Raw genomic sequence first — 13,086 nt, 5'->3', positions numbered from 1 at the left:
GATAAAATAAAACTGCAACAACTTATGTGGTTAGGCCACATCCAGCGTATGGAAAATTCTCGTCTGCCGAAAATGGTCTTCGATGGTCGCGTGCATGGTTCTCGCCCTTGAGGTTGGCCCCCTAAGAGATGGAAAGACAACTTCTCTACTCTCAACCTGCCGCAACTTCTACCACTGACTGAAGATAGATGCTCATACAGACGCCACATCAATAACATGGTGAATGAAGAGGCCCCAAAACGACCTTCGAGGACGGATGGGACTTAAGTCAAGTCAAGATAAGTCAAAAAAAATATTGCCAGCTTATAAATGTAGCCTGAAAACTATGTTACCTATAGTCCACAATAAATAGATGGCATGATTTAGAAAACAACCATCTTGAATTTAGGAAACTAAATATTTCTTTCAAATTTTGATTAAGAAAAAAGACTGGCAGACCCACTTGTGTGATTTGTTTTTTATTTCGAGCTGGAATTAAGTCAGTTGGTTATATGGTAAAATTCTACTTTAGCTACTTTTGGCTGTCTTGGAAAGGAGTTTGGTTAGGAAAATGAAACTTTCAGGGATAGATCTACAGGCTAAAGTATGTCCCAGGAAGGTATTTTGAAGTACCTACCTCCACTCCTCCCTCTAGAGGGCCCTGACCTTTAAAAATCTGTGTGTTATAAAAGTGAAACCTTGTAATATAGATCTTCTGCTTAAAATGAAGTCCAACAAAATTGTTTTCAACTTCAAAACTTTGCTCAATCCTGATTTATAGAGTTTTAAAGATATGCAAATATATTTCCTAAATTTGGAAAATTAATATTGAAATGGCTTAAAATACTACTCAAATAACAGAATTGCATTTTCAGAACTAAAGCCAGAGAAAAAGAATCTTACAACTGAAAATTAAGGTAAAATGTTGTTTTGTCAAAATTTCAATAGGTATAGACCTGTCATGTAAGCAAATTTCAGGATCCTCTAGAGAGAGAAGGAGATAAGTACTTCAAAATACCTTCCCAGGACATACTTTAGCCTGTAGACCCATCCCTGAAAGTTTCATTTTCCTAACCTCACCCCTTTCCAAGATAAAAGATTTCAGTAAAAGTAACTAAAGTAGAATTTTACCGGTTATATTTTTAGGTATAAGCTTAAAAAGTAAGTATCGGTAGTCCTTCATTAAGACTATAGGCCTAGACCTACTTATGAGAAATAAGCACTGTAAATTAGCCTACAACTTAATTCCCTATTTGACACTTTAAATCTGATCTCTCCTCACCTTTACTGTTGTGCACTCTTCTCTGATTTGTCTAGCCATAGCCTTAAATAATATAACCAGGATGAAGTTATCTCCTGGCTCCCATCTCTGGGTTTATCTCCCTGACCTAAAATTGCTTACCCTATAGCTCTGAAAATAAAAACTATCCTTAAAAAAAACTGCTGACACTTACAGCTCTCAACTGATACTAAGTTTTTTAATTTTTTTGTTATTTTTGATATTTTAATTAAAAGTACAAATATAAGCGTGAACTTAAAATTAATGACTTAAATATTTTTTTTATAGAATTTTTTATTGTTATTTTGAATTACTTTGTCAGGAGCTTCCAAATGAGGTGTTACATGACTATATTCAAAAAAATGTTATTTTGACTGTTAGGCCTATTGAGGAGGAGGCAGACCAATTTTGTTGCCTCATTTTTTATTCAAAAGCTATCAATCAGCACATTATTTTTAAGCTATCTTTCTTCTAAACATGTTTCAAAGGTTATTTTCATCATCAAACCTAAAATAGCCCCACAAATCCTCTTTTGCCTCCCATCTCCCCTTTCCTCCAAAACCCTCCTTGTCAAAACAAGAAAAACGAAAATTTGTAAAGAGATTCGTTATAGTAAGATATTTCTTAAATGGAGAAGTTTTCATTGCCTATTAATGTCCTTGCTCCATAAACCCCCCTACCCCTGAATATAAGTACCTCCCAAAGAAAAACATGGCAAATTTAAATTTGGTTCAAAAACTATTGGATAAGACTTGGATATTTAAAATCTTTATGTCAGGAGCTATTAAATGAGGTGTCACATGACTATATTCAATTATATTTTATCTTTACTGTTACAGATGTAGGCCAAATGATGTCTTTCATTTTTTGTCAAAGCTTATCAAACAGCATATCATTTGAAAGCTATCCTTCTTCTGAATATTTTTCTAGCGTAGTGTTATACATTAAACCTAAAAGGGCCACACAAATCCTCTTTTGCCTTTCATCTCCCCTTTCCTCTCAAACCCTCCATGTCAACAAGAAAAATGAAAATTTGTAAATAGATTCTTTATAGTAAGGTATACCTTAAATGGAGAAGGTTTCCTTCCCTAGGAATGTCTTAGCTCCATAAACCCCCCTACTCCTGAATATAAGTACCTCCCATAGAAAATCATGGCAAATTTAAATTTGGTTCAAAAACTATTGGATAAGACTTGGATATTTAAAATATTTATGTTAGGAGCTTTCAAATGAGGTGTCACATGACTATATTCAATTATATTATATTTTTACTGGTATGGAGGTAGTCAAGAGGTAGACCAAATGAGGTTTTTCACTTTTTGTCAGAGATTATCATCTTATCAAACAGCACATCATTTGAAAGCTATCCTTCTGCTGAATATGTTTCTAGCGTTGTTTTCTACATTAAACCTAAAAAGGCCACACAAATCCTCTTTTGCCTCTCATCTCCCCTTTCCCCTCAAACCCTCCATGTCAAAACAAGAAAAATGAAAATTTGTTAAAATATTCATTGTAGTAAGATATATCTTAAATGGAGAAGTTTTCCTTGCCTAGGAATGTCCTAGCTTTATAAACCCCCTACCTCTGAATGTAAGTACCTCCCAAAGAAAAACATGGCAAATTCAAATTTGGCTCAAAAACTATTGCATAAGACTTGAATGCTTGAAATCTTTATAGCAGGAGCTTTCAAATGAGGTGTTGCATAGCTATATTCAACTATATTTAATTTTTTATTGTTATGGAGGTAGTCCTAGAGGTAGTCCAAATGAGGTTTTTCACTTTTTGTCAAAGCTTATCAAACAACACATCATTTGAAAGCTATCCTTCTTCTGAACATGTTTCTAGTCTTGTTTTCTACATCAAACCTAAAAGGGCCTCACAAATTCTTTTTTGCCTCCCATCTCCCATTTCCTCTCAAACCCTCCATGTCAAAACAAGAAAAAAGAAAATTCGTAAAAAGGTTTGTTATAGTAACATATATCTTAAATGGAGAAGTTTTCCTTGCCTAGGAATGTCCTAGCTCCATACCCCCCCCCCCTACCCCTGAATAGGCTATAAGTACCTCCCAAAGAAAAACATGGCAAATTCAAATTTGGTTCAAAAAATATAGCATAAGACTTAGATATTTAAAATCTTTGTGTCAGGAGCTTTCAAATGAGGTGTTGCATGACTATATTCAATTATATTTTATTTTTATTGTTATGGAGGTAGTCTAGAGGTAGACCAAATGAGGTTTTTTGCTTTTTGTCAAAGCTTATCAAACAGCACATCATGTGAAAGCTATCCTTCCTTCTGAACATGTTTCTAGTGTTGTTTTCTGAATCAAACCTAAAAAGGCCAAACAAATCCTCTTTTGCCTCCCATCTCCTCTTTCCTCTCAAACCCTCCATGTCATAACAAGAAAATTGAAAATTCGTAGAGATTCGTTATAATAAGATATATCTTAAATAGAGAAGTTTTCATTGCACAGGAATGCCCGAGCTCCATACTACCCCCCCCCCCGGCATATAAGTACCTCCCAAAGAAAAATAATGCAAAATAAAATTTTGTTAAAAAAATATTTGATAAAACTTGAATATTTAAAACCTTTATGTCAGGAGCTTTCAAATGAGGTGTCGCATTGACTATATTCAATTATATTTTATTTGTACTGTTATGTAGGTAGTCTAGAGGTAGGCCAAATGAGGTCTTTCATTTTTTGTCAAAGCTTATCAAACAGCACATCATTTGGAAGCTATACGTCTTCTGGACATGTTTTTAGCGTTGTTTTCTACATTAAACCTAAAAGGACCACACAAATCCTCTTTTTCCTCCCATCTCCCCTTTTCTCTCAAACTCTCCATGTCAAAACAAGAAAAATGAAAATTCGTAAAAAGATTTGTTATAGTAACATATATCTTAAATGGAGAAGTTTTCTTGCCTAGGAATGTCCTAGGAAAGCGGAGACGGGAGGCAAAAGATGATTTGTGTGGCCCTTATAGGTTTGATTTAGAAACCAACACTAGAATGATATTCAGAAGAATAATAGCTTTCAAATGATGTGCCATTTGATAAGCTTTGACAAAAAATGAAAGACCTAATTTGGGCTATCTCAAGACTACCTCCATAACAGTAAAAACAAAATATAATTGAATATAGTCATGCGACACCTCATTTGAAAGCTGCTGACATAAAGATTTTAAATATCAAAGTTTTATCCAATAGTTTTTGAACCAAATTTGAATTTGCCATGTTTTTCTTTGGGAGGTACTTACATTCAGAGGTAGGAGGGTTTATATAGCTAGGACATTCCTATGCAAGGAAAAGTTCTCCATTTAAGATATATCTTACTGTAACGGATGAATTTTCATTATGAATTTTCATTATTCTTGTTTTAAAATGAAGGGTTTGAGCGGAAAGGGGAGATGGGAGGCAAATGAGGATTTGTGTGGCCCTTTTGAGTTTGATGTGTAAACCAACACTAGAAACATGTTCAGAAGAAGGATAGCTTTCAAATGATGTGCTGTTTGATAAGCTTTGACAAAAAATGAAAGACCTCATTTGGCTACCTCTAGACTACCTCCATAACACAAACAAAATATAATTAAATATAGTTATGCGACCCCTGATTTGAAAGCTACTGACATAAAGATTTTAAATATCCAAGTCTTATCCAATAATTTTTGAATCAAATTTGAATTTGCCATGTTTCTCTGTAGGAGGTACTTATCTTCAGGGGTAGGAGGGGGGCTTATGGAGCTAGGACAATCCTAGGTAATGAAAACTTCTCCATTTAAGATATATCTTACTATAACGAACCTCTTTACAAATTTTCATTTTTCTTGTTTTGACATAGAGGGTTTGAGAGGAAAGGGGAGATGGGGGCAAAGAGGATTTGTCTGGCCCTTTTAGGTTTGATGTAGAAAACAACGCTAAAAACATGTTCAGAAGAAGAATACTTTTCAAATGATGTGCTGTTTGATAAGCTTTGACAAAAAATAAAAGACCTCATTTGGCCTACCCCTAGACTACCTCTATGACAGTTAAAACAAAATATACTTGAATATTGTCAAGCGACCCATCATTTGATAGCCCCTGACACAAAGTTTTTAAATATCCAAGTCTTATCCGATAATTTTTCAACCAAATTTGAATTTTCCATGTTTCTCTGTAGGAGATACTTATCTTCAAGGGTAGGAGGGGGGTTTATGGAGCTAGGACAATCCTAGGTAATAAAAACTTCGTCATTGAAGATATATCTTATTGTAACGGATCTTTTTACGAATTTTAATTTTTCTGGTTTGGACAGGGTGGGTTTGAGAGGAAAAGGGAGACGGGAAGCAAAAAAGGATTTGTGTGGCCCTTAAAGGTTTGATTTAGAAACCAACACTAGAATGCTATTCAGAAGCAGAATAGCTTTCAAATGATGTGCCGTTTGATAAACTTTGACAAAAAATGAAAGACCATTTTTTCTTGTTTTGACATAAAGGGTTTGAGAGAAAAGGGGAGATGGGGGGCAAAAGAGGATTTGGCTGGCCCTTTTAGACTTGATGTAAAAAACAAAACCACAAATACACAAAAAAGCTACATGAGACAATTAGAAGGGGCTGGGGTAAAATTCTACTTTAGCTACTTTTGGCTATCTTGGAATGGGGTTGAATTAGGAAACTGAAACTTTCAGGAATGGATCTAAATGCAAAAACATATTCCGGATAGGTATTTTGAGGTACCTTCCCCTTCTGCTTCTCTCTCTAAAGAGTTCTGACATTTGCCTACATGGCAGATCTATTTCTATTGATGTTTTGTCAAAACAGCATTTTACCTTAATTTTCAGTTATCAGTTTCTTTTTCTCTGACTTTAGCTCTGAAAATACAATTTCAGTTATTTGAGCACAATTTTAAGCCATATAAATAGTTTATTTCCAAAATTTAGGAAATGAATTTGCATAACTTTAAAACCTTATAAGTTGGGGTTGAGCAAAGCTATGCAGCTGAAAACAATTTTGTTGTACTTCATTTAAGCAAAAGATCTATTTTGCAAGGTTTCACTTTTATAACACACATATTTGTATAGGTCATCAAAGGCCAGGACCCTCTAGAGGGAGAAGGAGTGGAGGTAGGTGCTTCAAAATACCTTCACAGGACATACTTTAGCCTGTAGACCCATCCCTGAAAGTTTCATTTTCTTAACCTAACCCCTTCCCAAGATAGACAAAAGTAGCTAAAGTAGAATTTTACCTGGTAAAATTCTACTTTAGCCACTTTTGGCTATCATGGAAAGGGGTGAAGTTAGGAAAATGAAACTTTCAGGGATGGGTCTACAGGCTGAAATATGTCCTGGGAAGGTATTTAGAAGTACCTACCCCTACTCCTCTCTCTAGAGGGTCCTGACCTTTGATGACCTTTAAAAATCTGTGTTATAAAAGTGAATCCTTGCAAAATAGATCTTCTGCTTAAATGAAGTACAATAATTTTTTTTTCAGCTTCACCACTTTGCTCAATCCCAATTTATAAGGTTTTAAAGATATGCAAATACATTTCCTAAATAAAAAAAACATTAACATGGCTTAAAATTCTACTCAAATAACAGGAATTGCATTTTCTGAACTAAAGCCATTGAAAAAGAAACTGAGGTACTTGTTTAGAATCTAGTAAACATGCAAAAAAGACTGCATCAAAATTTCAAAGATGCTATATGAAAAACATATAGCAGTATAAAAAACAGGTTTTTGCTTACTAGTAAGGTATTGCTCACTCAATGACAAAGATTTAAACTTTAGTTTTTTGGGGTTTAAGGGGCAAAAAAGGTACCTAGGTTAGGAAATGTATTTAATATATGCTATGCTTTACCTACCACCCCTAATGTGCAAATATGTAGCCCAAATTTGTTTCTGAACTGTTATATTTTTGTTATAAATTTTTCGTTTCATTAGCATTAATGAAACTTCACATATTGCATGTTTACTGGATACTAAACAAGTACCAAACCTGATAACTGAAAATTCAGGTAAAATGTTGTTTTGTCATATTTTCAATTGGTCAAGTAGGCAAATTGCAGGACCCTCTAGAGTGAGAAAGAGTAGAGGTAGGTACTTCAAAATACCTTCTGAGGACATATTTTAGCCTGTTGACCCATCCCTGAAAGTTTAATTTTCCTTACCTTACCCTTTACAAGATAGACAAAAGTAGCTAAAGTAGAATTTTAATGTATTTGCTTTTCTTCAGATAGTTCTTAAGGCTTATACCAAGAAACTAACTGACAACAATGAAATCTTACTTTATAATATTCAGAACATTCCTATTAGTACAATTATTTATTCCTTTCTGTTGAATCCATCTTTTAAAATAAACTTTGGTAAATATTGAAAACAAGTTCAGACTAAAGTTCAAGTCACACAAACAACTTTTCAACAGAAAACCAATTACTTTTGATAGCATTCACAAAGAAATATATTATTAGGTAGGGAGAGAATGCATGGTTTTTGTCAGAGTAATGAATTTTGTATTGAAAACATAAAATAAGGAGTAAAATAATCCTGTATGTTTTATTGGGATGTTTCCTTCAGAAGAGCTGTAACTCAAGATGGTAAATTTCTAGTGGATCATATAATTTAGCTAGGATGAAAGTGAAAACATCATTTGATGCCTTTGTTATGCTCTTTCATAATTCTGTAATTGCTTCTGGGGCTAATTGCAACTTGAGCTCTTAAAGAGACCACAAAGAAGTTATCAATATCAGTAAAGGTATTGAAAAGTGGTTGAAAATATATCACTATTTTTAAAAAAAGTGGTTCATGATTAATATATTCCAAAAATACTTATTTATAACAATTCAAACCTCATTTATTAGGCAACTCAAATATACACCATTTTCCTACCCATTCCTACCATAAACCATTTTAACTTTGCAATTCAAAACTTTGCCAACAACAATTCAGGGTAGGGTGAATCAGGGAAAGTCCGACAGTGGGGTAAGTCCGATACCGACCTTCAATTTGTCTATGGTCCATTGTATCTGTGGGAGGCTTTCATATTTTCTTCCATATTAGTAGCAGTAGGCAACAGTGCCATCAACTTCTGACAGAGTTAGCATGCCTTCTGTTCAGAGGGTTTTGAAGTTTTTTGGATGGCGTTTTTTTAGGAACACAGGTAACTAACTTTACTTTAACTTATGCAGGTTATAAAGTAAGAGAGATAAAGAATATTTTTTCATTTCTTAGAAACTAGAAGACCAGGAGCATCTTCCTGATTTTTTAAAACAAGCTAATGTTATTAGTTGAACAGATAAGAGGGGTGTCGGTCTTACCCACGATAAAGCCCATCTGGGGAAAGTCCGACATGTCGGTCTTACCCCCTACGGGGGAAGTTTCGCTGGGGTGTCGGACTGACCCCATGTTACCAAAGATGGATATTTTAAATGGTAGAGCAGATTCTAAGCTTTAGATAATAAACGTTGAAGCCAGAAACCATCCTTAGATGGCTTTACTAACTTAGTGGAATGTAGTGTTGTGTTGATCATTCATGAATTGCAGTTCTGTGCCTGCTTTTGTTTATCTTTCTCCCCTGTATTTTTTTTTTTCGTCTTAACCTTTACTTGTGACCTGCCGTGCAAAAAGTGTAGCAAAGTAGAAATGCTACTTGGCATGTATCAAATTTGTTGGCAGATTTTGTGTGAAAATACCCTTTTTACATATAAAATAATTTTTGCTCAAAGAAAAGGTGTCAAAACACAAGTTGTGCTCCACCGTGCAAAAAGTGGGATAGCATAGTAGCAATGCTAGTGGACAGTTTTCATGGCCTTGTAAAATTTGTTGGCATTTTTTTTTCAAAAATACCAGTGCTTCCACTATCCCCAAATTTTTGGGGATTTCCCCCAAAATCTGTCTTCTCATAAACATTCTCAAAATCGGTTCCCCAAAAATCCCCTTTCTTTCAGGGTTGCCACCCCTAGTAATTTACCACTGACGACAATCCACCCCTAGTAACTATTACTTTCACTTGACTTGAAATAATTTTTTCACTATTTTCAAAAGTTTATGTCTCAATTATTTACTACACATCAAAACCAGACATAGATTACTGAATTACTGACCTTTCTTCCTATGCTAGTAAAAGTATACTGACCTTTTTATAGTTGTAGTACAGTGATCAATAAATATTAAGAATGCAGTTGGGTGTGTATTATTTTTATAATACCAATATCATTGGAGTGTACAACTCAATCCATAAACTACCAGCAGTAAGCTATATACTGTACACTTGAGACTTTGAATACTATACACCATTAGCAGTATTAGAGTAAATATGAGACAGTACTTTAATATGATTAAATATGATTAAGAAAACTATTGATATTTCTAACCGCAAGCTATACTAAGTTACATTTGTTACTTTTCTGAAAATTTTACCTATAGAAATACTTCTTGCTCAAAGAAAAGCTGTCAAATCACGGATTTTGCTGCTAAAATGTTGGCAGCTTTTGGAATTCTGCTGCTGGCTGTTTTGGAATTTTTTGCACACCTGCTTGTGACAGGTTTTCGAATACATTCATCAATTCATTCATAATTCCCCTTCAAATAAATTCATCCATTCATTCATAATTCCTTGGTCTTTTCTAGATGTCTAGTAATTATGTTCCGAAAACACAACGCGGGGTTGGAGGAACATATGATGCAACTCAGCTACAAAACGCACTAGCAGAGATATCTTCAAAGAGAATGTCTATGCTACAGGCTTCAAAAGTATTTCAAATACCGCGCACTACCTTGCATGACCATCTTATGAAGAAGACAAAAGTCAAAAAAACAGTTTGTGGTGGAGGGAGGAGTCAAGAAATTCGTGCTGAAATAGAAAAGGATATGGCTCAGGGTCTCTGAATACTTTGAAAAGCGGGACATAGGTCTGAGCAAGCAGGAATTTTTTTACCAAGTCCAAGAATATCTCATCAAGAACAAAGTTCAAACAAGATTTAAGGACAACCGACCTGGTCATGACTGGTGGGTGGGGTTCAAGTGCCGAAACAAAATTTCACTAAAGAAACTAGAAAGGTTAGAAAACAAAAGACTTTTGCAGCAATCTGACCCCTTCATAATGTATGGTTTTTAAGAGCTTTTATATGAAACTGCCATGGCAATGGATATTCTTGACAAGCCCCAGTGCTGGTTTAATTTGGATGGGATATCTTTCTGCAGGGATCCTGGAAATACGAAAGTTGCTGGAGCCAAAGGCTCACCAGCCACTTGTAGAACAGGTGGTAATGGACGTGAAAATACAACTGCCTTGGTTTGTATCAGTGCAAACGGAGAAAAATTCACACCTTTAATAGTTTTCTCTGCAAAGAATACCTGGACCTCATGGATACGTGTACATGGAGCTTACCCTGATGCATCTTACTCATCTACCAATAAAGGGTGGATGACGTCTGATCTCTTTATGAACTGGTTTGAATTCCAGTTTCTTTCTCATGTAAAGGGAAAAGCACTTCTCATCTTAGATGGACATGGCACACATGCTCTTGCAAAAAGTGTAAAGCTTTCTCTTGCTCTTGCAAAACTTGCAAACGAAATTAACGTGACAATCCTAAAGCTACCTCCACATGCTTCAACCTCTCGATAAAGTGGTTTTCAAGGGAATGAAAGTGTCTTATGATCAGAATCTCTCGAAATGGCAGAGGGAGCACCCTGGCAACATTCTGTCAAGGAAGGATTTTGTATGTCTCTTATCAAAGGTATGGGATACCTATTTCACTCCTAGTCTGATTGAAAAGTCGTTCAAAGCAACTGGAATCTTTGACCTGAGTGTTCCAATGAGAGTAAACCCATCCGTAATTGACCAAACCAAGTTTGAACCTACCAAGTTGAGACGCTATGCACAAATGAAAATGGAGCAGGAGAAAAATTCAGGCACATCTAAAGTCACAACCACTGTCTACACTGAACTAGAAAAATTACCTTTTCTGTTACCTTTAGTCCAAAGAAGTTGCTTGGCAACCAATCAAAAACTTTTGAAAATATTCTTCTTGACTCAATGAAGCGGCCCGACCTACAATCAGTTTCAGGAATAGAAAAATGGAAGAAAATTGCAAGAGAGGCAGAAGTGATAACATCAAAAGAACATCTAGAGGTGCTGGTGAGGGACGAAAATCTGAAAGCAAAATGCACAGGAACGAAGAAAAGTTCAGATGGGAAGGGTATAAAATCAAAAAAGAAAATTTTCCTAAGAGGGAAGCCAATAGAGATACGGGTGATAGCAAATCAGACATCAGCCTTGAACTTGGCTCTGATGAGGATGATCAGAGTATTCAAGATACTATTCAAGAAAGTGACAGCGACGACAAGGAGACACCCAGTAAGCAAAAGATTGTTCCCAAGCTAAATGAGTACTATGCAGTTAGATACAATGCAAGGAATGACGAACAAGGTTACATAGGAAGGGTTCTAGACTTTCCTGACAAGGGAAAAGTTAAGCTCAAGTTTCTTCACTGCTTGAGCCTTGCCACCTACTCTTTCAATTGGCCAAAGAAAGACGATTTCGATACTGTAGATGACAAATACATTAAGCAGGACCAGTAAACTTAGTGGGAAAACCAGACCATTTGAAATACCCCAAATCCGTCAGGTTATTGTATCGTACAAGGCAGTTACTAGCAAGCGTCAGTAGATCTTTGTTTTATGCCCATACACGTAAGCTACAACATATATGAGTAACTTTTTGTATCTGGAGTAAAACCATATTTTGTGTGATATGTTTTTCTTTTTAAAAATACAAGCACATTTACATTCAATGATTTGTGCACCTCGGCTATGATGCTTGTAACGTTTATCTGTTGGGTAAGTCCGACACTGTCGGAGTTACCCCACAGCAGCAGAAAAAAGTATGGTCTGGCCTTTTGATGCCTGTCAGTTTGACATAAAAATTGTCTGCTTATGGACTTATAGTGATTCCTCAATGCCCTATAAGATGGTGAAGTCATATTATTTTTGACATATTGTTGAAAAAAGCTAGTAGGATATGTTGCACTTCCCCCAAAGCTGGGATAAGTCCAACATAGCAGACTGCACCAACTTTGAGACCTGGTGATGGGCTACAAGCACAGTATATGGGAAAATCAGAAAGTGAATAATATGGGAAACTGTTGTAAAAAAAAGTTTGATAGAAGATGATATGAGATACTCATAAAAAAAAATCTTGAGAGTCAATTTAACAAAAAAAAACATGTTAAGGTGTCGGACTTTCCCCAATTCACCCTATATATTTGCACATTGGGGGTGAAGGTGGGGGGGAGGGGTAAAGTTCATGGTAAATGTGCATTGGCCCATATAATTTAGCTAGGATGAAAGTGAAAACATCATTTGATGGTGCCTTTGAGGGCTCAAGATGCAATTAGCCTCAGAAGCAATTATTAAATTATGAAAAAGCATATAAAAAGGCATTAAATGAGGCTTTCACTTTCATCCTAGCTAAATTATATAACCAACTACAAATTTACTGTTCTTTTTATGTTCTTTTCAATAATCATTTTGTGTACCAATCTCCTAAATTTCAATAATTCCATCAAAATTGAGTGGTTAAACTTATAACAAGTGGTTTTCACAATTCCCCTGGAAATAAATCATCCAACTATTTTAACAAGAAATACATGATGCATAACAAGATAATAGACAAAAAAAAATGATTTAAGACTATAGATGAGACAATTTTCCTCTCAGAAAATTGCCCCTGCAGGCAATTCATCTTCTGCAGAAAATTTTTCCTCTGAAAATATCCCCTCACTACATGTAAAATCCCCACCCCTCTGATAATTCTCGCCCTGAAAAATATTCCCTGCATATAAAATAAATATAAGAGTA

General features: G+C 35.2%; 2 protein-coding genes across 2 annotated transcripts in view; both read left to right on the top strand.

The window, feature by feature from the left end:
- Window positions 1–384: 384 nt before the first annotated feature.
- LOC148941773 (uncharacterized) overlaps window positions 385–13,086 on the top strand; it is a 31,368-nt gene continuing 18,666 nt past the window's right edge. Inside the window, exon 1 of the mRNA XM_089102965.1 lies at window positions 385–494. The gene's annotated coding sequence lies outside the window, so the exon portion shown is untranslated. The remainder of the gene's footprint in view (window positions 495–13,086) is intronic.
- LOC148941774 (uncharacterized) lies at window positions 10,364–10,852 on the top strand. Its single transcript, XM_089103601.1, has one exon. The coding sequence runs from the start codon at window positions 10,364–10,366 to the stop codon at window positions 10,850–10,852; it is 489 nt and encodes a 162-aa protein (XP_088959727.1).

The sequence above is a fragment of the Artemia sp. Qi Xiang Cuo genome, chromosome 17 (genome assembly GCF_049724085.1).
Source record: "Artemia sp. Qi Xiang Cuo chromosome 17, ASM4972408v1, whole genome shotgun sequence".
Lineage (NCBI taxonomy): Eukaryota > Metazoa > Arthropoda > Branchiopoda > Anostraca > Artemiidae > Artemia > Artemia sp. Qi Xiang Cuo.
This window is presented reverse-complemented; position numbering and strand designations above follow the sequence as displayed.